This window comes from Phyllostomus discolor, chromosome 7, assembly GCF_004126475.2.
Source record: "Phyllostomus discolor isolate MPI-MPIP mPhyDis1 chromosome 7, mPhyDis1.pri.v3, whole genome shotgun sequence".
NCBI classification, from domain to species: Eukaryota; Metazoa; Chordata; class Mammalia; order Chiroptera; family Phyllostomidae; genus Phyllostomus; species Phyllostomus discolor.
Genome location: NC_040909.2, coordinates 51,304,438 through 51,331,556, shown reverse-complemented (window position 1 = coordinate 51,331,556; position 27,119 = coordinate 51,304,438). Strand labels below are relative to the sequence as shown.

The following is a 27,119-nucleotide window of genomic DNA, read 5'->3' as shown; positions in this document are numbered from 1 at the left end:
CTCTTCCCATGGATTTTAAAATGTTATTTTATTAGCTACATGAAGTGCTAAATTTGAATGTCTAATTTTAAAACTGTATCAAATTTACTTTGTAGAAGAAAATATGATCAGCTCTATAGATATACTGACTTTTTAAGGAAAATAAAAAGTTGATTAAAATATCCCAAACACATTAACCCTTTGAAAATTAGTTATGGAGTACATGAGGAGGAGTGGTAGAGTTTGTGTGATGGAGAAGTTAAATAAGCACAGGTTAACTATCTCAGGGCAAGACTTCAACCCAAACCAGACTAGCTTAACTACACAAAAGTTTTATGAACAGTGAATTAACAGAGAGCATACACCTGTTTTTCAAGAAATGTTAATGGTCAAGGTTTTTAGTACCATTGGTGCTCCTTCCTTGTCTGTGTGAAGAACCCACTGCGAGAAAAGACTCTCAGGTTAGCAGGAATGGATCCCTGGGAATCCAGTATACCAAGTAACTGATGTATGTGTACAAGTATCTGCATTTTTAAGAGGGAAAGAAATGTTGTCTAAGCAGGCATGCCTGCTTCAAATTCTGTATGGAACAAGATGATGGGACAAATAAATATCCTAAATAAAGATTTAGGATAAAGAAACTCTCTAGGATATTTCATAGAGCAGAAGTTTAAATCTCTAAGTGAAGTTTGGCTATCCAGATACACTCTGGCCAATCCCAGAGCTCAAAATGAAAAGATGAAGTGAACAGCAGCTGTGGACAGCAGGAGCATAAACGGCTCCTTACTCTCCCATCCCCATGTGTCTACCCCTGTGTCCCTTTCGCTTTTATTTATTCTGTGTTCTTGTGTATTTCACAGGCTTTATCTCAGTGTCCTTGTACAACAGAGTAGCGATCATATATGATTTGAGGTGAACCGTGATTAATCTTTCGTAAGAAATATATAACTGCTTAAGCTACTGAGTGAGCAGTACTGTAAACACACACCATGGGATATAGTGAACACTTGCTTCTATGCACAAGGGGTTATTGGCTCCATCCAATTCATAATCCAGCCCACCAACGGGAGATTTCTTTCAAAGAGCCAGTCTGGCTAAGGCACTTCCCTGGCTAAAAAACAAACAAACAAAACCAACAAAAGCAAATAAACAAACAAGCCCCAAACCTTCACTAGTTACCTGTTACTTGCAAGGTACAGTTCAAAGCATTTAATAGGACAAAACTCCAAGACAGTACATAAAGCCTTAAAAATGCTTTCCAATCATAATGGCTTTTCTAGGAAAAATCAACCTCAGATCTTAATGATTTGCTAAAGCAGGTACTTCAAGAGAAACCAGTCCTGGCTGCTTCCTTCTTCTGCTGCTCCCAGTGCTGCTTGTTTGGTGTGGACCTGGTACCTCTTTTGTGAAGCAGCTGCTGAAGAGACTCGAGTGCTTGCCATGGTCAATGAAAAGCCCAAGGAAGGAGTCCAGACTGAGAACAACAATCACATTAATTTGAAGGTAGGGGTGCAGGACGGATCTGGGATGCAGGGTAAGGCTAAGCGGCATACACCACTTAGTAAACTAATGAAAGCCTATTGTGAACGACAAGAGTTTGTCAATGAGGCAGATCAGATTTTGAACTGACAGGCAGCCAGTCAATGAAACAGATATACCTGAGCAGTTAGAAGTGGAGAATGAAGATACAATTGTGTTCCAGCAGCACACAGGAGGTATCTGCAAAAAGGGGAACCTGCTACTTTACTCCAGAACTCTGTTCATCCAGACCAAGAAGACATTCTCAATTATAAAACCGCAATTTGGTTCCATCACATCCTGACCACTACATTATAGTTTTCTCTTCTTATTTTCCCTTTCCCCATTCCTTTATTGTATACCAAGTAACTGATGTATGTGTACAAGTACCTGCATTTTTAAAAACTAAATGGCCAATGGTGTTACACTTTTTTTTTAATCCTTACCTGAGGATATGTTTCTCTTCCACTAACTTTAGAGAGGTGAAAAGAGGGAGGGAAGGAGAGGGAATGAAAGACTGATGTGAGGGAAACATCAGTTGGTTGCCTCCCACATGAGCCTTGAGCAGGTCTCAAACTTGCAATCCAGGTATATGCCCTGGCCAGGAATTGAACCTGCAACATTCTGATGTATGGGATGACGCTCCAACCAAATGAGCCAACCAACCAGTGCCCAATGGTATGTTTTAACAGACATCAAGTGGAGATGGGATAGGGGAAAAATACTGGTTTTGTGAAAATGTTCCTTTTTCCATTAGTGGCATGCTCATTTAGCTCTTATCTTTATATTCCAGTAAGTTACTTTGCTCTCCTTGTTAAACAAACAAAAAAAAAGGACATAAAAATCCTTGCAATACCTTGTTCCATTGGAAAATTCTAATGTTTTCATCTGTCACTGTAAAACCAAGAAGAACTTTTAAACTTTTTTATACATAGCTGTTATATGTAGAACAATCTGTCTTTAAGTAGGGATAAATTACTCTAAAAGAAGTGAATCCTAGTCCTGGAAGGTGTGGCTCAATTGGTTGGATCGTTGCCCCATAAACCAAACAGTCATAGGTTTGGGTGAGGACAAAAAAAAAGAGTCCTAGATAATTTTCCTTTCAAATGTCTTGTTGCTTAAATAAACTTATTTAAAATTGAGAGGGGGTAGGGAAAAATAAAATAAAATTTAGAGGGAGGGAGGGAGGGAGGGAGGGGGAGAGAGAGAGAGAGAGGTATTAAGAGACAGAGAGAGGTTAAGGGAAAGGAATCCTGTTCCCCTCCAGGCTAACTAGAAGGAATTCTCCTCTGGATCTGCAGCCAAGAGTTTCTGGCTTAGATCCTTGGGTGGCTGAAAGTGAGATAGAATGCACCCCTCTTCTATGGTTCCATAGGCTAACCTTATGTCTTCCTCTAATTCACTCTATTGCAATTGCCAGCTTCCTTGCCTATATTTCCTCTCTTCATCTAAAATTTTATGATGATAGGGAGTTAGTATTGCCAGGACCTGGCACAGTGCCTCACATCAGACACTCAACAAGTATTTGCTAAATGAATGGATATAAAACCATTGAAGCCTGGAGACAATGTGGAGGAAAGAAAAAGGAAAGAAAAAGGAAGGGAAGGGAGGGGAGGGGAGGGGAGGGGAGGGAAGGGAAAGGGAGAAGAAGAGAAAGAAAATCATCATCTTAATTCTCAACTTTATAACTATCATTCTGACTTTGAGTAAAAAATTATCTAGACTTTTCCCCTGATAGGCAAAAAAGGTAAGAATGGATTGCTAAGACCTCCTCCAACATTCTAATTCTATATACATGTATATGAGCCACGTTTAAAATTGTAAGACTGATTTTTAAATAAACACACCATAATTAGTAAGTGCAAATGAACATTAGATGTAGATACTTTGGCAAGTTAAATTATGGAAACCAATTTGGAATTCTGCAAAATTCTTTTTGTTTCTAATTCAAAGCAAAATCAAGCAGCGTTTCAAAAAAGTACAAAAGCAACATATATTTACTACTAAAAATAAATCAGAAATCATAAAAGAAGAAGAGAATTGACCTACAATCATAGAGACAGAAGCACTACTGTAGGCTGGGTATAAATCTTTTTGAGTCCTCCTGCTATGAACATATCCTGTATGTCTACATTATTTCTTTATAAAACCAGAGCTATTCTACACTGGTTATTTTTTTTATTTAATATATAGTATGAATATCTCCCCCACATACTTTGTAAGCATAGTAATATAGAATGGCAATATTAATTTAACCAATGACCCATTGCTGGACATTTGGGCTATTTACCCATTATTATTATAAAAAAATGCTACACTAAGGTTAGTTAAAATTTTGTGCCCACAATTATGTCCTCAGAATAAATTTCCAGAAATGAATGTTCTGGAGCAAGTTTGCACATTTTTAACGCAGTTGTTTTGTATGCAGTTTTTTTCCTCTTTAGTAGCAGATTTCCATCTTTTTGATAGTAGACATAGTCCCTGGAAGGAGCCAAAAGTTACTGGGGTAAAGTTAAGTGACAGATCAAACTAGGCAATATTATTTTTGGTTGGAAGCCTATGACTATTCAGCAATGTGACTCAAAGCAGCTCTGAAGACAGTTACAACAGGCATTCCTGTCACAGGCAATTGGCTCATTATCGAAGTGAGCACATCACGTCCCAAAGACACAACTATGATGGGGATAGATCTAAGCAGAGATGCTTTCTTCTGATTCATTACTTTGTAGTTATATCTCATTCACACACAGAGAAAGTCTTAACATTTGGGTCAATCAATTCATTTTAAACAGCTGTGATGGTTCGCCTAACTTAAATATTTGCAGTATTTTTTCTAGTAAGACATTCTCGTTTTAGCACTCAAATGACAGTCCACATACATTATCTTTTTAATTTTTATACTACCACTAAAAATATAGATGTTATTCTCTCCATCTGATGAACAAGGAAATGAAGACTCGAGAAGATAAATGATTTGCCCAAGGTAACACAGCTGATAAAAGCAGAGTGTCAGGATGCCAATTTGGTTCTGTTTAGCTTCAATACCTCATTCATTCTTTTTGTTTTCTAACCCAGACTGTAGCGTCTTTGAATAATTCTTAAATGTATCATTATAGGGTTGTTCAATTCTCAACTGCTGTGATTAAAATTTCTCAGTGGCTCTATCATTATCAGTGAATAACCCTTCTCTTTATTTAACCTGGAAATGAACTAAACAAAACTGAAGGTATTGCTTATGAATAGGTTTTCTTATATGCTTAAGAAAAAATGGCAGTAACTACAAAAACCCATTTATTCAATTTAAATGAAGTAAATACTGATACTAGACTTTACATTTAGAGAGACTTGTCTGGCAAGTGAGTCATGTTTTAACAATAACCATAATAAAAGAGGGAAAAAATAGAGCAGTAAGTTAAATAAAAGGCTAATAAAACCTGGAGGAAACAGCTCAGTGTTTTCTTTTAAACCCCAAAGAACCCCAAACATATATATGTTGCACAGAGTCATTTTAAGAAAAGACTTATTAACAATCCAATAGTAGAATCAGCACTAAAAATGTCAATGATATCCAACTCAAAAATGCATAGGGAGAGTAAAGTTGTTTTATTAAATCATGCACATCACGTGAGTTAGTGCAAATAGTTTAATCTGTACTCCAGAAATTCTATTGTACTTTATATCTTTACAAAATAGATTTAAAACAATTATTTACTTTAAAAAATGTAATTCTGAAGTTAAGCACTTCAGAACAATATTTGCAATAACCTATACAAGAGGTACTGGGTACCACTGGCGTATTAGCATTCTGTGGTAGAGTGGCTTCCTGCAACAGAAAATGATGAAATGAACCATATATGACAGTATTTTTCTACAAGTCATCTGTGACTAATTCCTCCATAACTCTAGTGATCCTCCCAACAGCAAATCCCACATAGCTTAAAATATAACCTTTAAAGTATAAACAATGACTGCCAAAGATCACAAGGCAAATTATATCCTAAACTTCTATTTCAATATTTGGCTAGGCCTGTGGATTGCTACAGAACATTTGAGCCAGTTCACTGACATTCCCTCCCAGTCTTCATTAGCTGAAAAATTTCTATGAGATACTTTAGGATATTCTATGATCTAAATAAACTTTATTGACATAACTGTGGTGCTGCACAAAACCACTTCTGTGTTTTAAATTGATGATATCAAGCAGTGTTTAGGTGCTTCACTGTGCATGGAACACTATTAATCTTGGGAATAGTGCTTCTCATTAACAGAACACCTTAATTAACAAAGAAAAGAAAACAACCATTTGCATACCCAACCAGGAAACCTGCTGATGGTTAACAGCTTACCTTGAACATGAATTAGCTTTGAAATATCATAATCAAATTAAGTCAGTAAAAGCTTATCTAAAGAGATATTCTTTCAATTAAACATGCTTTGGAGGAAGAGATGATAGAAAAAAAATCATGCTTCCTAAAATGTTGTATATGAAAAAGTAACTTTTAAAGAAAATATCTCTTAAATATATGAGGTTTAATAAATTACATTCCAATTGACTCAACAGTTTGGTTTACTGCACTGAAGTTATATAATTACTATGTTTTTGCTCCCAGGAATACTTCAGTTTGCTCAAGAAAATACACACTCTCATGGAAAGTTTTTCAAAGTTGATGTCCTCCACATCATCAAGTCACATTAAGGCTGAAACAAGCGTGCACAAATTCCCCAAATTATCACTAGAACAGGATATTTTCCAAGTGTATTATTTTTCTTTAAAAAAAAAATTCACGCAAAGAGTTGTCTCTAAGTCTTGTTCCCAATAGCTCAGTGGTTTTATAACAAGTAAAAATGGCGTAAATATGTAAAAAATATATATATGTATATATTTCAAACCGATAGGCACTGAGCACACAGGGCCTCTCTTCCCATGTATGTATTGATTGTTTGGTTTTGGGTAGTTATCGAATCAGAAAAATGAGTTATTTGTCATTAGAATTCAGAGTAAAATACCCATAAATTTAATGTTATAAATAATTTGGTGTACCAAGAAGCCTACTTTAGGCCACCGTAATATTCAGAATCTCAACATACTAATTTAAAAATTACATGAAAAATTGCAAGCAAATCATTGCTTACAATAAAGTCACAATTTTACATTCTCTTTATAGACAGACACATTTTATATAATTTAAAGCAATGACCCTACAGCTGTATTCTTGCACTTCTGCTGTTTTTAAGAGGTAAAAAGGAAGAAAATTGTTCTGTTTGTCCCCAGCACAAGTGTGATGCCAGCTTCTAGAGGGAGGACGGTGTACGGACTCAAGAAACGCTCTCATGGAGAAGCTTTGGCCAGACCTGGCACATACAGCACGATGGCTGTTACTGCAACCAGGGCAGCCAACATGGGCATCCAGGGCCAGGGTTTCTGTGTGGAAAGAAACCAAGAGTCAATATCACATTCTCCCCTTTCTTTTCATACCTATCAACCCCTTGGGTTCCAGAGAGTCCTGAATACTTAGAATGTTAGAAAAAACCTTATCTTTGCATATGAATAAATTATAAAAAATAAATAAATAAGGGTGAGGGAGTACAGGTATAAGGAGAGCCGTAATAGCAGGAACTTTTAGAGGACCACTGTGTAGAAGCCTGATACATTTCAGGCAAGTCCTGGCAGTTTTCAATTTTGTGACTAATAGTGACTTCTAAGGAACCCTCTGGGCTCAGCCTGCTTTATTTACTCTGGTACCCATAAATTACAACTAACTGATGTACATGGATGTCTAGATATTTTTCTGCCTAAAATGTTTATTTCTTGATAAAAACCAAACTCACATGGTAGGGTAGTTTTATACAAAAGGCTGGTGGGTAAGGTGATAGAAAGAAAATGGTTTAAGCTTTGATCCTCTAATTCGAAACTATGTAAGACAATATCAGATGGGGTTCAAGATGGGGAGATGCTATTCAGGGACTCTGCCCATCTCATACTTTTGGTAAAGACCATGTCCAATGCAATTATGTCATGTGATCATCTCATATGGTCTACTAACATGCAAGCATGTTGGAGGCAAGCATGGATGGGCTGTTCCCTGATAACTTTCAGAGGGCTTTACAATATCAACTTGCTTTTGGTTGATAAAGCTTTATTTTCACTAGTGTTCTTATTGAGAGGGTTGGCTTTTAAGGAAATTTTCTAATGTTGCCAAAACAGGGCTCAGAAAGATATGGGATAGGTTTACTCTTAAAGGAAATGTACACTGGGGTTGACATTGTGAGCCAATGGTCCATTATGCTCATTTTATGCTTCTTCATCTTCATAGCCGTAGTGTAAATATAGGCAAGGGTTGAAACAAAGAAAACTCTCCACTATGGAGAAGAAGAGGTAAAGGACGAGGGGGAAGAAAGCTGGCTGAAAATCTCAAACAGGCAAACTCTTCATTTCTCATTAAAATGTAATTAAAAATATAATTGGGAAGGGGAATTAGTATTGCAGAAATTCATAGTTTACTCCAGTTTGCTAGAGACAAAGACTCAGTTAAAGGCAAAATATTAACAACTGGTTAGGTTGGAATTAATTCATGGTTAGCATTACTACAAAGGAAACAAGACAAAATGTTATGTGATTAGTTGATTGTTCAGTTCATTCATATGACACAATACATGGCATACTAATGAAGGGTTTGCTCCAGGTAGTGAAATACCTGTGTGGTTTTGCCATGCATTATATTACAATATGGCACAAACAGGTGACGGGGACAAACAGACAAGGACCTCAACAGTAGTGCTTGTACCTTTCTCTACCACAATGGACCGAAACACCAAAACAGGAAAGCCAGGAATAGGCCGATGAATACGGCTGGGACGGGTTGTAATATGGAAGGCTAAAGAAGGGAAGGGATATTAAAATCATTTTATGCTATACAAAAATCAGATAAGATGATTTAGACCCGAAAAGGGTGTGAGGAAGGGTAGAAGACTGAGGAAATAGAAGTAATAGTACTAAGATTTTACACTGACTCAAACATTTTAAAGACATCTAATACAATCCAGAATGATGGACTGTAGTGTATAAGTCAACAAACTACCAGTCTAAAAGGAACAGCTGGAAGCAATGGGCAATGTGAGTGTCCCTAACATACTAATGAAATGCAGTACGTTAAGACAGAGCAATGAAAATACCTCAATCACTTATGCTCTGCTTACAGTGTATTACTTTTATTCCATGCTTAGAATTCATTCTTTGACAATGGCTATATTGGAAATGGCTAAAGTTTCTCCATCAAAACCTTTTTTAAAATCAAAACTTTTTTTTGCTTGAGATGGTATTTCTTTAAAGCTTAAAAATAAATGCCCTGTGGTGTGTGCTTTCCAAGCCGAGCAAGAGATCTGACACAATGTATGACAAACATTTGGTATATAAAGACAGGCAGCCATGTCTCAGGGCTTTCAGTTATATTACCAAATATAATCAATTATATTAAATTACCACAGTGAATTTATTACATAGTAATATTTTAGTACCACAAGTCCAACATCATAAAAAAAGGAAATTCTCCCTTGAGGTAAATTATTTGTACAACTATAAATAGCATGGTTACTTTTGAAAAAGTTCCAAATGGTATGGGGGATCCATTCTGATTATGCTAGATGTCTTCATAGGTTAATTCAGTAGGAAGGAGAATGAAATTCCATACTCAAAGGGATATAAATTAACATAAAAGAGAGGAGTAACCAAACTTGGAATGAAACCTTATGATCTGATTTTAGGAGAGTTCTGTAATCTACATTTTCAAAATAAACACAATCTAATTTTGCTTAGCATAAAGCCTCTAGATCCAATTTATCAATTTCTAAAAAGCTCCTAATTAAGCAACAAGCTTTTATTTTCTAAAAAAACTGACTTTTTTTTTTTTTTAGCAAAGGACAGTTGGACAAACTCACAAGCATTCTGAGATGGCCATGAAACATCACTCTTTTGTACTTGTGCTGCAAGTTAAGCAGAGTGCCTTCCTCTGCAGGAAGTGTGTGACTCATGCCTACCGCAGTGTCCAAGCCATGACAAAGGATTGAAATAGTCAGAGAACAACCAACCACACTGAACATCACCCATCAGTTAGGTCCCACAAAGGCAATGATCACCAAAACATGTAACATAACATTTATTTTTAAAGACCATCTGCCTTTCTAGCAAATGAAAAACAAACTGATATTATTAAACTCAGTTTATACCAAACATTCCAACTACACACACACACACACACACACACACACACACATGCATACACCCCCCTACAGAAACTCACCAATATTTCCTAACATTTACAGGGGGCCCAAAAGACACTAAGTTTTTAGAAATGTGCCTTAATGAGAAAATTATTACTATAAAATAAAAACCGTAATTAAGCTTCCATTTTTGGATACAGCCAAATGCTAAGGAGTCAACACGAACTACTCTTCCTTAGGTGGGTCTCTGGTGGTACAATGCTGCATTTCCTAGCAGGGGAAAAAACAAGGGCCACATGACAATTTAATGACAGAGCTTCAGATTCATCTGGGAAAAGCTGACAGTTCTTAGGTAATTATTTTTTTGCAAACAAGGGAGGCTCTTTCTCCAGGTAATCTTTAGGCTCTCCTAGGTACACAGGTTTAAAGAGGCAAATTCTTAAATAAAAAACTTGATAACACAATGATTCCATCAAGTCATTTCATAATGAAAAGTTTAGTTCATGTGTACCACAGGCTGCAGTTTCTCAATCTGTAATGAAAGCCTCTGAAGAATCAATTTCAGGGCTCTCACCTGCCTTTCAATCAAAGCTAAGGCAAGTTTGCAAAAACTTACATTATTTCCTTTCTCTCCGAGCAGCTTCAGGTTGTCTTTACATTGTTTGAGCTCATCTGTGATTGATTGTTTTTCCCTGCTCAGTCATTTCAAACTTCAACTTCAGTTCTGAGAGTACAGTCTGTGTCTTTTCATACTAAAGGCAAAGAAAAAAGAGTGTGCAGATTCAACTTAAATGGGCATGAAGTTATGGCTCTAGTCAGGGTTATATACCAGACCCTATTAAGTCACCTGCAAGACCAAAGTCAAGCCTTTTTTGTTTTAAGAAGAATAAGAACCATTTGCATTAATGATAAGAAGTCTTTAATGTTAACTTGATTCGATGTAAGATTGTTCTGGCTCTGAGGTTAAAAAAATTAAGAGAAGTTACCATTGTGTCATTTGTTTTTAATATAAAGGATCACTTTTTCCACTGAGTTGGAGAAAAGTAAAATTTCAAACTGAGCAAAAGAAAACAAGTGAAGAAAAACTCCATAGCTTAATTAAATGGTAAGGTTAGAAAGTATGAGTTTATATTCTGGTAAGCAATGTCAGCCAAGCTATTTTAGTCTTAGAGTAGAAAGCATTAATTCCCATTAGCTCTCCTTTATCTAGCATCATAGGTTATCAAAATGTCCCAGATAAGTGAATTTCTAAGCAAATAAAAGAAATGTGTCTAAGGTACCAAGCATTATTAGTGAGGACATTTCTATCTCTCAACTTAAACTTGTAAGTATCAACTAAAAGTAATTTTTTTAAATGTGTTTCTGATAGACATTTTTCTATAGTGAAACATGCTACTTCCTGCTCTGGAAAACAGTTCACTGCATATAATTTGATTTTCCTTGGGTACACTAGCTATTCCTCAAAACACAGGTGAGGTCAATGAGAAACGATGGTACGGTTTGCCCCTACTTTAAATGTCCCTGGAGGCAGGAATTCTAGACTGGTTCCAATTCTAGGTATTGCATTATACATGCAAGCTGGGCTCCCACTCAAAGAACAAGACTGTTCTGCTGCTGGCTGTGCCTTTGTCTCTGCCTCTGCTGCCCAGCTCTGCCATCTCTGAAGGTTTTAGAAGGAAGGAAGAAAGAAAGATAAGGGCTGAATATAAAATAAATATACCATGTATCTGCTATACCAGAAAGGTTTTTTCTTCTCCCTAAACATAGCCCACGAGGTTGGAAAGTTTCCAGTTCCTTTCTGCCTATATCCTAGAAATTCTTTAATAAAGGACACACCTTGATATGGTGCTTCTGAATAATGCAAGTTCAGTACCTTGGAGTCATTAATTAGGAGCTTATCATTATGCACTTCAAAGGTAAATACTAAGAAGGATGGAAATGTATAAAAACATTAGTCAGCAGAGGTGGAAGAAGGTGGCTTAGGGTTAGCAGAAAAGTCACCAGAAAATGGAAGATGGGTACAGAAAAGAAGGTAAAATATTAAAGGAGCCTCTTGTTACCTACCAATGTTCCCAGAACAAGTCCAGGTAGTATGCCAGAGAATGAATTAAGGGGTAAGAGTCATGGACTTTATGACAGCTTTTTTTTGTGGGGTCTGTGGACTTCCTTCCAGAAGGCAGAAGGTTATGGGCAGGCTTCCAAGGTAAATTTAGTGTACCTAGACTAGTCTCTGCATCTTAAAACATAATCAACAGTCTGATTTTTAATAGTGAGTAATAAAGAATAAGTCAAAGTGCTGACTTAAAATTTCCCCTACTTTCCCTTTCCACCATTCTTACATCCAGCTTGCCCTTTACACCAAACCACTTAATCATTTCTTCGTCCCAGGGGTTGTGAAGCAAAATGACAGGAAGGCAGCTCATTCAGGAAGATCCAGCTGTTTCCCTTTAACATGTGAAGTTGGTGGGAAGAATTCTAGCCTCAGGACAAGGTGGTGAAGCCAAACAACTTCCCGAGTCAGTCTTTGCAGGGTGATTTGTGTGATGAATGTATTATGAATTCATAGATATTCCTACTAAATTAAAATATATAGTTGCTTTCTTAAGTCAAATATAAAGAGGATACACCATTATCTTCTTCATAACAGTGAGGATTAAAATGTACTGTTTTCATGTATTTTCTTTGTTAAACGTTCAAAATAAAAGCTGCCATTTATAAAAATTTAATTGTTGAAACAAAGGTGACCTTCTGCAGTCTTAGTTTCACACCTTGCTTGGATATCATTTTTACTCCATCTTGTTTTCTAATTCAAATGTGAGAAACAAGCTCAGTTCTGAATAAAAGGGAAATACCACACAATATTACCAACACCTTCAGTTTTCTTCTTAAATAACCTTGCTTATCAGCTGGTAATATCAGCCTTTTACAGTGCTGAAGATACATAATGATGACACTATGCACATTAAGCATGACTCTATGAGAGAAAGGAGAACAAAGGGGAAAGGGAATATATGTGCATTAATAAAGGATAGTAATTAATTTGCAGTGGATTACACAGATATAAGAATCCTCATTAAAGAACACTTTAATAACAGACTACTGTCCAATAGTTGACATCAGGACAAACGGAAAGAGAAACAATTTACATTACAAAGGAGTGTGATGACTACATGTCATTTCACAATGGAAAACACTGAACGAGAAAACAGAAAAGAAACATATTAACAAGAAACAGATACATTTAAAATATGCTGCATTTAATGCAATCCAAAGGCTATCAACAATTTGGATGCTGTGACAACATGCCACTGCCATTTGTGAAAACAGTTAAAGCATTTGCACTGATGGCTCAGTGACCAAAAACAGGCAAACAAATAATGCAACAAACGGTAATGCATTCATAGTAACATACAACAGAATCATCTTCCAACCACCGCATTCTTCCCAGATTTTGAAAGAATTATGGGATATGGGCTGGAAGAACACAAAGTGCTTACAGTATTAAATACTAGGATATGTACTTTGGCACAAAATTTGTGTTCCAACTAAATAAAATGAGATGTCTTCCCAAACACATATCCTTAGTAAGAGGATAAAAATGAACATATTACAAAATCAATATGGTCACATATAATGTTACAGTTTTTTTCCCTTAGGAACAAATATGAAGACAGCACAACAATTGTTTCCAAGTTTAGGATAGTACAAGGAAAGGAAAGTGTGAAGAAAACTGCATTGATTAAACAGATCTTCTGAAAACAATTTTGGGAAAATTTGTTATTAAAGAGAAAGAATTGTCTTCCACTTCTTCTACTTATAATGAATCCTTTGTTTAAGAGAATCAACAACTGTGATGAGACCTGACCAGCAAGTAGATCAAGATGCATCAGCCTTCTCCGTCCCAGAGCTGGTCAGGAGTCAATGCAGGGAGTAGTAAAAGGCTGGAAGGACTGAACAGAGCTCTTACGGCCCCCAATTGTCAGCTTCAAGGCTTTGCTTAGGAAGAGGCTAGCTGGGGTCTCTGTTCCAAAGGTCAATACTCACATGACATTTTTTAACATGATTTAAAAAAAAATATACCAAGTCAAGGTTTTAAGCAAAATGACATGAAAAGGAAACATGCATATTTGGGAAGAAGGGGAAATGGGATGGGGCGGTGGGAAGAAAGTAAAAGATCATAGGACATGGTTTGGCTAGCTGGCTATGAGGTAACTTTTAAGTAACTTTCAGACTAGTGTCATCTTAGGGATTTAAACAACATTATGGTGTGGCCCCACTTTGCTTTCCAAAATATTTAAGTTAAATAAGATACTGTCTTGAAAGAGAAACAATGACTTGAGAGATCTCATACAAAGGGCTTACCATACAGGTCAACTAACTGGTACAGAAAAAGTTTTTAATATAATTTATATTTTTGAGGCCAAACCCTACAGATGAATTCCTATATGGACAATGATACACAGCTTGAAATCTCCAAGCACAGATGTTCCAAGTATCAAGTTTGTGATAGGTAATGTGACTTTATTTCTAACTAGCATGAATATCTGATGTGCTTTTGGCTTTAAGTCCAACCATAACTGGGCTCATAATGTCTTTTTGCTTTACCCTCTTTCTGTACATCCTTTGCTTGGTTTTCAGCCTTACTGAGAAGAGTTTTTAAATGAGTTGAATCCTGAAGATGCTGTTCTTTCAAGGATCCCATTTGATTCTCAAGCTCTTTCCTAGTCATCTGAAGGGTGCTGAGATCACTGGTAAGCTCTAAACTCTGCTTTTGAGAACTGTAAACAAACATTGACGGAATTATTCATACAGATAGACGTTCATATAGATGTCTATCTATCATATAGATAGACAGCAGCAAGTCAAATTCCTTACATATTTCACTAGGAGGGATAGAGTGGATTTCAGGGGAGGAAATAAGTATAAAAAGAATAAGATATTTTCAATAAGTAAAAAAGCATCAAAACACTAAAAAAATGCAAGTAAGTCTAAAGCTGTGCCCTATTTTCAGATAATCAAATATACACAAAGGTTGAAATTTAAAAAACAAGAGGTGACTAACTATATTTTGTTATATCACATTATATTAACTATCATAGAGATTCATAAAAGATTCAGTTTAGCTATCATAAAAAATTCAGTGCAGGTGTTCTGCAGGAAAAGATAGCATGTATTTGAACTCTTTTCTTATAAGTTTAAGTACTTGACAAGTAGGATGGAGAACAGAAACCCAAGTTTAGAAGCTACTGCCAACTCAAGTAAAGATAAACCTACTCAAATGAGAAGACACACCCAACTCAGGAAAACCATAGGACAGAGAACCAGGAGGCTGGGTTTGAGACCTCAGTTCTGCCAGTGTTCAGTTGAGGGGTTTTTAAGCAAGTCATTTAACTGGTACAATATCATTCTCTGACTAAGCAGTGACTGAACTCTTAGGTCTGTTCCAGGCCCCATGTTATACTGACACAAATAACACAAGGAGAGTCTCAGTTGCCTCCACTGTCAAACAAGAAGACTGAACCCAATTTCTGACTTAAATTCTATGATTATTTTTATAACTTGATTAAAAAACCCCTGATTTACACACTAGGAAAAGAGCTTGATAGGCATAAGTAGAAATTCTTTATTCAATTCCTCTATATCACATACAACAAAGAACAAAGAATCCATACAGTGTAGTTGTGTTAGTTAAAGAATTTGGCTTCCGTATACACTGGGAACCAAGTTCTGTAACTGAAATAGCTAAAGGAGGATAAAGTTTTCAAAATGACAGTTTTATGTCTCTCAGAAGGAGTCAAAAGACTCAGATTCAATATTGTAACTGAGGTACTATGGAGTATAAATCACATTTTGATTGTACACTAGGCAGATTCTCAGGGGGCAGGTCTGATGTCAGGCCAATATAGCTAGAAACTAAATGGCAGACAAGAACCTATAAAGAAGGACTAGTTTCTAAACACCGTATGCTTACCAAATAAACAGAAAAGTTTAACAATTTTTCTTCAATAGTTATGTAAGTTTAGGCAGACAACTTAACCAATAATCTAATATATATATTCCATCCTCTGGGACCTAATGTTTTTAAACCATATGCTTTTTAACTCATAAGAAGTTTGTTGGCTTACTTTCACCACTTAAACAAAATTTAAAGTAAAAAAATAGCATTTAATAGTTTGTCAGATTCCAATTAATCACTTCTCAAAAATGAGGGATCAAGTCTGAAATCTTTAAAATATCAATAATTATAAAGAATAACCTAAGATAAACAAGACAGGTAATCAAACCTGTACTGATTACCTGTATTAATAATACAGGTAATAATATAGCTGCAACTCAGTATTTCTTGTTAGAATACCAAACTAAATGAATTCACTAAGATCCAAGTGTATTTCAAATATGAAGAACTTAAGTGTCTACATTCACCTTACACATATTTTATACCAAACAATTTGCCTAAATATGTTGTGTCTGGGTCTTTATTTTGTCCTATTCATATTTTGGAATTGCTTTTACAAACTTTTACATGGTATAAACAAATATTTGTTGTATTTTTCATTATTAATATCTCTAAACATTAAAAAAGTAATACACATAAATGTGGGGAAAGCTACGTAAAGATACGGTACTGAAAGAAAAAAGTGCTGAACAGATACTGAGAACACACAGTACAGTAATGAGAGTAAATCAGCACTTCTTGTTCCTTCAACTAGTTCTTGGTTTTTTCAAATGTATAGTCAATATTATATTTTTATAAGCAGATAATGAGGCTTACTATTTTCTGATATATCTAGTCCTTTCTTTGTTTTCCCCCAAGCTTGTTTTATGTGGGACTTGACCTTGATCACTGAGTTTTTGCTAACCTTAAAGCTGTTGAGGAGCGTGACTACAAGGGTAGCAAGAGAGTAATGTTACTGCCTTTTTTGGTGTACTGGGGAGAAGGAGATGGATTCATTAAAATTGGCTTCAAAAATAAACAGGTACTACTTTCATATTCTTAATAAAAATTCAGATGTTTAAATAAAAAACACAGAACATAAAATTTTTAAGGAAAAATATTTTGAACTCTGCAACAAATGTTTATGGGAAAACAGGCTTCACTAAATTTGGTGAAATAAATCTATTGCATTCAGTGGTTTGCATGTAAGGTACTAGATGTTAGAAAGATTTAACTGATTAGAGGATTCTTGATCTTTGTATATTACTACTCTTTATATAACACCTGTTTGAAATTTGGAAGCTGAATTTGTATATTTCAATAGAATAAATTCTTTATTACAGTCATCTCCTCATCACCCTTATTAAAGAAGGGATCACTGGTGTGAAAGAAAAAGCAAACTTGTGTTTAAAATTTATTATCATTCAGTTTATAGGATAAGTTCAATCACTAATTATAGATCTTTGCTGTTTGTTTAGGACTTTTTTGGGGGGGGAGGGAGCAATTTAATTAATTTGTATTCTATAAGTATACCAAAAAGAAAGGATAGGCATGATGATGGTGGTGGTAGAAAAAAAAATGCTGAAGTATTCATTTAGCATGGTTAACCTGCCAAATACCAATAAGAGTCTGGCTAAACATTTTGCTCCAAAAATATATTTAATATAAACATTAAATTCAGGTTAAAATTTAAGATAAATATTTTGAAACTAAAAAGAGCATTCTTGCATACTTGTGCAATTCTGTTTCTTGCCGTTGCAGTTCTGATGATAGCAAACATTTTCCTTTTTTAAAGAATGGCATTCAGTTTCCAATATTTTCCATTCCCTTCTCAACTTCTCTAGTTCACCTAAAAGAATCCCAAAACACATTTGTAATACAGGAACATAACTTCTGTAATAATTTAGAGAATAAAGGGAAGAATTTCAGAGAACAATGTACTTCTCTCTCCCTTAAAAACATGTAGATTTTACATGACTATTCTTAGATTCCTGTTACTTTGCATCTATACCTCAGGGTAGTCCCATCACCTTGAACTTTTGTAATTTTTTTCCCACTTCATTTTTTTAAATCCTCACCTGAAGATATGTTTATTGATTTGTGTGTGTGTGTGTGTGTGTGTGTGTGAGAGAGAGAGAGAGAGAGAGAGAGAGAGAGAGAGACAGCATGCACGCGAGAGAGGGAAATATCAATGTGAGAGAGAAACATCCATTGGTTGCCTCCCTGCGCACATCCCAACCAGGGATTGAACCTGCAACCTAGGTATGTGCCCTGACTGGGAAGTGGAAGTGAACCTGTAGCCTTTTTGGTTTACAGGATGATGCTCCAACCACCAAGCCACTTAACCAGGGCCCCACTTCACTTTTATAAGACAAATCCTTTTTATTCTAGAGCTTGCAAACCTGAAGAATGTTCACAAACCCCGATATTAAGACACTGCTCTGTACAAGCAATCACTATCAAAGAAAAATAGCTTGAATGGTTAATTTTTATAAGTTATAAGGTTATCATTGTTAAGAGTTAAGAGCTTTATGTAAAACACACTTATCCACCTTGTAGCCTTGTTGCTTCTTCTCTCTGCTGGTCCTCACACTGTTGACATCGAAGCTGAAAACTGTTTTGCAGGCTTGTGATTTCTTTCTCATACTCAGACGCTGCTTTCCGCCACCGCTCAAGCTCACTTCGCACCTTCTTAAGCTCTTCTTGTAAAGAAGCAATATCAGTGTCTCGTTCAGAGGCAGCCTTTTCTGCTGCTGATGAAGAAGCAAATTTCATCTCGGGCACTAAGCAATTCATTTCGAGTGCTTGTGATTTTCACTGTCCTTCTCTTCCCGAAGATTCTCAATATTGATGTGTAACCTCTGCAGCTGGGCTACAAAAGTATATTTATCTATCATTTTCTTGGTCCACAGTAATCAGAAGTAAATGAATAGCCCATATGGGACTGTAGTCACTACACAGCCCAGGCTACCATGGCTGTTTGTTGCTTTAGATTGTACAAGCAATCTCTGTTTAATGCAGAAAATGTCAAAATACGGAAACACAAAGAGGAAAAAAAAACCCCAAAGTAATGTTTTTTCCCCCACACAGAGAAAATTGCTTCTAATATTTGTTACTTATTCTTGTAGGTATTTTCTATGCATTTATGTATACACATATAAAAACAGAACAGGGACAAACTCATAACATACGTAGGTGCTGTCTGTCTGACTGGTGATAAGTATCTCTTAACAACAAAAAACAACTGTTACAACTGTAACTTTTTTGATAGATCCTTAGACATTGTAGGCTATTTAGTTTTTAATTACTATAAACAATATTGCTTATAACACAATTCTAATTTTTTTCTTAGGGTGAATTCCTAAATAGAATTGCTTTGTCAAATGGTAAAGCATTAGAAAAATCTTTAATGTTCTTGATTCAATTTTATGTTCAAATGTTAATACCTTAAAGAAGCCTTCTCTAATGACTTACCTAAAAAAACTTCTCTGTCATTCTCAAGCTGTTTACTCTGCCTTTATTTGATGTCACATTACATACTTATTTGCTTGTTGTTTATTTTTTCCACTAGATCATACATCTCATGCATGTTTCTATCCCCAATAATAGCAGAGTAAAAACTGGTTGAATTAATAAAATTAATGAGTACTACCTAATCAAAGAGGTACATTTTAAAATGTCCTGTTATGTCCTAATGATGGACTAGAAATAATTTGTATAAAAATAATACTCAGTTCAGGACTATGATACTAGTTTTGATTACCATAACACAAAAAAATTATAGGTAGAAAAAGTTCCTTAGATAGAAGAAAAGAATAATTAAAATAATTAGGAGGATTTAAGGCTGGGAGAGGAGAGGATTGCTCCATAAACAAACACTAAAGAAAATATGAAGCCTTTTAAGTTTGTTGGAAGCACTCAGGGAGTAACAGTTTCAAAATCGGAACAGACCAATGGCCAGAGATCGTATGATCATGGATTTGTGGATTTAGTCCTAAAATATACATGCTGGCGCTAGGGGGCGCTCAAAAATGCCCAAGTAAACATCTTTAAGACAAAGGCAGCAACCAAGTCCCTTTGGGGAAAATTGCACATATACAATTCAAGATGGCAATATAAATTCAAATAAGATTTATATAAATTAATGAAAATAGCATTAAGCTATAATAAGGGTTTTAAAGAGGTTTCAATTTAAAAGACATCCAACCTACACCAGAAATCCTAATTTGACCATAATAAAATTAAAAATTTAAAGAACTCAAGTATCCCACTCAAAAAACAAAACAAAAACAAAACAAAACCCCCAAAGACTGGTTTTTCTCTGGGATATTTTAGGGTAAATATCACAAGCCTCACACATTACTCCTCATTTTTTTCTGAAGTAAGATTACTTGTCTATTTAATTTCTTCTCACGCTATCATCTCAAACTAAAATTTTAACATAACATCGGTTCCCTCTTTGACAATACAGGCAAATTAATCCTGGAGTATCTCATAATTATAGCCCCACAGTACGAGCAGCTCTGGTTCAGAGAAAAACCCTTGACAGGCAGGTGTCTTTCTGGTCATTTCTGTAATGACCCTGCAATACCCCACTGGGTTGAGGTAAACAGCCTTTACCTCTGAAGGCAGTGCAGGGACCATTTTACTATTTTATGTGGTATATAATTTTTGTTGCAACGCCAAGTGTGTTATGAACATTAGCAATAATGCTACCAACAAGCTAAAAGTGCTGATGCACAAAGCAGCTCAGACTAACTCACTACAATAATTCAGAAAGTGACAACTTTACCAAATTCATACCTTTACCCCTTCCTTTCCCATTCTAAATGTCTATTGTTGGAATAAATGCACTCTTTTATTTTACATTCCTTAATCAATCTCAATTACCCTTGGGGTGTTCCATACCTTGAAGAACTGTATTTGTTTAGTGGATTCCTCAACTTGATTTCGATAAGCTTTTCTTTCTTCTTCCAAAGAGCTGAAAGTAAAACATAGTACATCTAATTTTGTGCATTAATGAAAGTATTCAGAATTGGGCAGTTGGAAGTTTCTATAAAATTCTCTTCTACAGCTTACTGAGAAAACAAAAATTAGGCAGTAAGTATCATCAGTATTAGTAGTTAGGCAGTTTAAATATTTTAGGAGCACAAAACAGTAGTAATAAATCTATTCAATTGAGTAGTGGAGTTTTCTAGATTATAGATAACATGTGCTATTCTTCATAAGAAGCATTCTTGATAGCTGTTAATTATTAGCACTTTTGAGCTTAAATTAAGAAAACTTAAAATGTTCATGTGTACTACCAAGTACACAGTAAATACTGATTAAATAACTGCTGTTTGCTAAATATTTTTTCATTATAATTAAGTTAGTTTAGACCCTCCAAAAGGCTCAAGTTAAGTGAATACCAACTCTAATTTTTTCAAGCAGCAGAAAAGGAAGGAAGTAGTAACTTCTCCCTGAGAATCTTCCTTCTGGTCAGGAAGGCTGTCTTATGGAACATGAGGACTCTAAAGGACACTTACTTTCTCTCATTCTAAGACTTTCTATGGTACTAATTGCATACAGCCAGGTAGCTACTGTGAACAGTATAGAAATACATGCTCTAGGGAATAGGACAGACTCCACTGGACTATGACACCACAGTTAATTGAGCTACTAGAAGAGAAATGGTTGGGACATTAGAAGATTCTTTGCCTTAACCTAGCCTGATTCATCCCATTTACCGACGAATATAAATCTCCGTATCTTATACTGAGTGGAAAACATTAGAGTAACTAAAACTTAGAAATTTATATACATTATGTTTTTTTCCTTTTGTTACATTTAACATGTGACTAACCATTAAGATCTTGCATTGGTAGAGGTCTTTCTTGATGTTCACATCAACAATGTGTAGGAAGCAGAGCAACTGAACTCTCCCCACTTTATTGATTGGAAACATAAGTTCAGAAAGGTTAAGTGAATGTCCCAAGATCACATATCCAATAAAATTGTGGATCTGGAACAAGATACCATGCCTCTGGACTCCAAGTTTGGGGCCATTAAGTTATACTATGTGGCCTCCACATCCCCTAAAGAATCAAAGTAATCTTGATCTCACCTTGAAGTTCAAAGCCTTTTTGTTTACTTGCTCTAGCTAGCTCCTGGGCTTCAATCAATTCCTTGCGAAGATGCTGAATTTCTTGTTTTGCCTCAATTTCTGACTGTGCACCCTGTAAGTCATCTGACGAAAATAAGTTTATTTTAAAAGCAATAGTTAGTATCACAATATAATCTCTACAACCAAAGATCAGCAATCTCGTTCATATTCAGACATGCATAGTTAAACACAGCACAGCTGAGTTAAATAAAACTTCAATGCAATTACATTAAGCATTTTAGTCATTTTCCCTAAAGAACACAAGTACAGTTAAATAAATGTATTAGTAATTCATAGCACGATACAACAAAATATATATTAATACACACTAAAATTATAAATTTCACTTATGTAGAACTTATTTTGTAAGGCCTCAAATTCAGTAAGACAGGCATAATGCTATTTGCTATCATTTTTGAAATTTCTTGCTAACAAGTCAGAACAATTTGCTTTTAACTGGAAATGGGAAAATGGAAACAAGCTTTTCTTCAAAAAAAAGTATTTTACTTATTTTAATTTTTTAAAAAAATTCTTTTTATTTTTAGAGAGAGAGGAGGGAGGGAGAAAGAGAAGCAGAAAAACATCAATGTGTGAAAGAGAAACATCAAGTGATTGCCGCTTACACACCCCCACATGGGGATCTAGCCTACAACCCAGGCATGTGCCCTGCCCGGGGAACTTAACCAGCAACCTTTCAGTTTGCAGGCCAATACTCAATCCACTGAGCCACACTAGCCAGAGCTAGAAAAAGGAATTTTAGCATGATTTCCCCAGTTGTGGAATACAAAATAAAAAGTAGGCTGAAAGCTGCACAGTACTCACTTTGTCATCATTGTTTTCCGAACACTACACACATAGCAATATTTGTTGAATTACTAAATGATGTAATGTAAATGTTTTTATCGAAATACTAATTAGATCCACCACTGCATCTCAAATATGCCCCTCCCCTAATTTCTTTCCTCTCTAGTCACTCTACTCATCTTTCATTGTATTAAAGTTTTCTGCTACTGAACATTGCCTGAAATAAATCAGGTAGACCATATTCTTCTAGTATATTGGTTTACAAGTTAGCTCAAGCACAACTTTAATCCATCAAAAAAGGGCTTGAGAATAAAATTTTATAATACAATCACAGTAATCTCAGATTTACATATACATATTTTTACACTTATTGATTACATGAGGGGAGGGGGAGAGGAGGAGGAGAGGAGAGAAAACTCTTCCTTATAGTAGAAAGCCAGCTAATAACTGTAGAAGGAATGACAGAGTTATAAAATCTCTATTTGACAACTAATACAGTAAGAGTTGATTCAGGCAAGAATCATAAGTAGATGCTAAAATAAAGTAGATAAAAGTAGTAACAGAATATTTACATACCAGTGATAGAACAACTCTCCATCAGATACCTCCTGATATGATGCCCAGTATTATTACTGTTATATCCCTACCAAAAATGCACAGCATGAACCAATCATGAGGAAACACAGGGTACAGCCAAATAAGGGACATTTTACAAATAACTGTGCTCTTCAAAAATGTCAGTGTTATGAAACACAAGACAGGAGGAACTGTTCCAGATTAAAGGAGACTACAGAGACATGATAACAGAATGCAATGCAGGACTCAGGATTTTTTTTTTTTTTGTCTTACAGGTCATTACTGAGACAACTGACAAAATGTGAGTAAGGTCCGTGGATCTGATAAAGGACTCATCAGAAATGAAGAATACAATATCTGAAATGAAGAATACATTGGAAGGACTAAACAACAGGTTGGGTGAAGCAGAGGATTACATTAGCAATTTGGAAGACAATGTAAAAAAAATAATCAAAACAGCAAAAAGAAATTTTAAAAAATTAGGATAGTTTAAGGGACCTTTGGGACAATATTAAGCATAACACATCAGGATCATAGGGATAGCAGAGAAGAAGAGAGAGAACAAGGGATGGAGAACCTATATAAAGAAATAATGACTGAAAACTTCCCTAACCTGGTAAAAAAAAAAAAAAAAAAGATACAGAAGTCCAGGAAGCACACAGAGTACCAAACAAGATGGACCCAAAAATGCCCACACCAAGACACATCATAATTAAAATGGCAAAGATTAGCTCAGCTGTCTTTCCTATAACTCATGGTATATTCTTAGTTATATCATAGCTTATTTTTTCTCCAGAAATAAGAGGATTCCTGTCATTGTTTCTTTTTAGTAATAATGTTAAATGCATATATGTTTCACACTTCTGCTCCATACTACATAAATTGGACTATATCCATCTACTACAATGCTAGACACATAGTGGGCACTTAACTATCCAGTTAATACACAAGGTAATCAAAGATTTACATCTAAAATGTGTAGAGACCTTTAAAATAATAATCATAAATAAATTAATGTGACAACTAAAGGACTGTTTTATTTTGAGAAGGGGGATCCTTTCACAAATGAAAAACCATTGTGTAATCCATCTTGAAGGTCTATTAAACCAGACATTTCTTGTGTGCAGCAGAACAAGTCTTTTCATCAGTGATATGAAACAAAACTAATATTTGCTCCTCAATTAAAAATAATGGAACAGATTTTATGTTAAGTAACTATGTTTTGGAGATAAATTCAATTTAGACAATGAGTTCTACTAACACAAGGATCAAGCAAATTAGTTCTCTGTACCACATAATGAAAAGGACCAGCATTTTATTATTTTTTAAAATATATTTTATTGATTATCCTATTACAGTTGTCTCACTTTTTTCTCCCCTTTATTCCCCCTGCTTGCCCTGTACCCCTTTCTTAGGGCCTTCTCTCCTCCATCATTCCCCCCACCTTAGTTCACATCCATGGTTCATATATATAAGTTCTTTGAGTTCTCCATTTCCTATACTATTCTTAACTTTCCTCTATTTTGTACCTACCATTTATGCTTCTTATTCCCTGTACCTTTCCCCCCATTGTCCCCCCTCCCTCTACCCCTCCTCACTGATGACCCTCCACGTAATCTCTATTTCTGTGGATCTGTTATTCTAGTTGTTTGCTTAGTTTTTTTTTTTTTTTTTTTTTTTTTTTTTAGGTATGGTTGTTGATAGTTGTGAGCTTGTTCTCATTTTACTGTTCGTATTTTTAATTATCTTCTTTTTCTTAGATATATTCCTTTAACATTCATATGATAAGAGCTTAATGATGATGATCTCCTTTAACTTGACCTATCTAGGAAGCACTTTATCTGCCCTTCAATTCTAAATGATAGCTTTGCTGGATAGAGCAATCTTGGGTGTAGGTCCTTGCCTTTCATGACTGAATACTTCTTGCCAGCCCCTTCTTGTCTGCAAGATTTCTTTTGAGAAATCAGCTGATAGTCTAATGGTAACTCCTTGTAGGTAGGTAACCATTTCCTTTTCTCTTGCTGTTTTTAACTCTCTCCTATCTTTATATTGGGTAATGTAATGATGATGTGCCTTGGAGTGTGCTTCCTTGGGTCCCAACTTTTTTTGGGACTCTGAGTTTCCTGGGCTTCCTGGAAGTCTATTTCCTTTGCCAGAACTGGGGAAGTTTTCCTTCATTATGTTTTCAAATAAGTTTCCATTCTCTTTCTGGCACGCCTATGATTAAGATGTTTGAACGTTTAAAGTTGTCCTTGAGGTTCCTAAACCTCTCATTTTTTTTGAATTCTTGTTTCTTCATTCTGTTCCAGTTGAATGTTTATTTCTTCAGTGTGCTCCAAACTATTGATTTGAGCCCTGGTTTCTTTCCCTTTACTGTTGGTTCCCTGTACATTTTCCTTTATTTGACTTTTCATAGCCTTTACTTTTTCCTCTATTTTGCAACCATACTCAACCATTTCTGTGAGCATCCTGATTACCAATGTTTTGAAGTCATCTGATAGGCTGGCTATCTCTTCATTGCTTAGTTGTATTTTTTCCTGAAGCTTTGATCTGTTCTTTATTGGGGCCATATTTTTTTGTCTCAGCACACCTGTTATGTAGTTAGGGTGGGGCCTTAGATATTCCCTAGGGTGGGGGCAACCCAAATCCCTGCATTGTGGTGCTATATATGGGAGAGGGGTCTGAGAGGGAACAATGCCGCTTGCTTGGCTCTTGATGGCTTTCAGTTAAGTCCTCTGCTACCCACAAGCAAACTGGGCCCTTCTGATGCTGATTCCCAAGTGGGTAGGTTTGTATACATTCTAGGATCCTGTGGGTCTCTCCAACAAACTCTCCTGTGAGGTGGGGAGTTTTTCCTGACACTTCAACCCCCACAGGTTTTTTCACTCAGAGGTTTTGAGGCTTCAATACCCTGTGCTGGAACCCTAGGTTGCATGGTCTGTTTTGCTCCCCAGTGGTTCCTCCCAGTTTATCTGAACACAAATGTGGGACTACCAGCTCTGCCAGCTGCCACCTTGCTGCGAGTCTTCTCCACCCCTCCTACCAGTCTGGATGAATGTTTCTTCCTTAACTCCTTGTTTGTCAAACTTCTATATAGTTCGATTTTCTAGCAGGTCTGGTTATTTTGTTTTTAAATTTGTCGGTGTCTTTCTTTTGGTTGTGTGAGGAGGCAAAGTGTATTTACCTACACCTCCATCTTGGCCCAGAAGTAAGGACCAGCATGTTAATTAGGCTAAATAAGATGCTATGTACCAAGTAAATATATAAATTCTATGTTGCATTTAATCATACAAGTAGAGATATTCACCCCAAATATTTACAAATTTAGTTTAATATAAACACAAATAACTATATCTAAACTAGTCAACTAGTTAGTGTGTAGGTCCTCTTTTCAGAAAATCAAGTGCCAATTTTTTTTTTGCCAAAAATGAATGAGCAAATCTTTTTCTGCTAAAGTTGATCAACAGCTCATTGCATTTCATATGGCTGTGCGGAAAAATGCATTATTAGCTTATTGTGGCTTGTGTCCACTCTCATGGTGCCTTACTTTTGTCATGGAAAGAGACTTTTGTATTAATTTATTTCACAGGCTTGGGAGAAGCTTTGTGATGAGTATCAGTGGAAGTGTTCAAAAGAGAAATGAAACTCTTCCTGAGCCAAATCCATTTTATTTAGATATGCATGTCAACAGAAATAAAAAAATTTTAGGAGCTATGATGGTGCGGAAAGAGCAACAGAATCTACCTTCCCTTTAACACGAATGGTTCATATTTAGAATTACGGGGTGTATTGTATGGGCCAGGGGCTAGCTCTTCTCAGACTAAGTAATATATTCTGTAAAGAGATCCACACCACACAAGAACTCACTAAATGAACCAGCCCTGGCACATACAATACCTACATAATATCCTAAGGTAAATTTGCTGTCACTATATCTTCAGAAGA

General features: G+C 35.7%; 1 protein-coding gene and 1 pseudogene across 1 annotated transcript in view; one reads left to right on the top strand and one right to left on the bottom strand.

Moving 5' to 3' along the window:
- Positions 1–1,419: 1,419 nt before the first annotated feature.
- LOC114501342 lies at positions 1,420–1,929 on the top strand (annotated as a pseudogene).
- Positions 1,930–5,077: 3,148 nt separating this feature from the next.
- LOC114501907 (sarcolemma associated protein) overlaps positions 5,078–27,119 on the bottom strand; it is a 156,414-nt gene continuing 134,372 nt past the window's right edge. The window contains 12 exon segments of the mRNA XM_036030949.1: positions 5,078–6,919; positions 10,331–10,405; positions 10,407–10,466; positions 14,321–14,492; positions 17,382–17,427; positions 17,430–17,498; positions 18,202–18,407; positions 18,409–18,461; positions 18,463–18,521; positions 19,096–19,106; positions 20,568–20,652; positions 21,756–21,880. Coding sequence (XP_035886842.1) covers positions 6,827–6,919; positions 10,331–10,405; positions 10,407–10,466; positions 14,321–14,492; positions 17,382–17,427; positions 17,430–17,498; positions 18,202–18,407; positions 18,409–18,461; positions 18,463–18,521; positions 19,096–19,106; positions 20,568–20,652; positions 21,756–21,880 — 1,054 coding nt within the window. The 3' untranslated portion in view covers positions 5,078–6,826.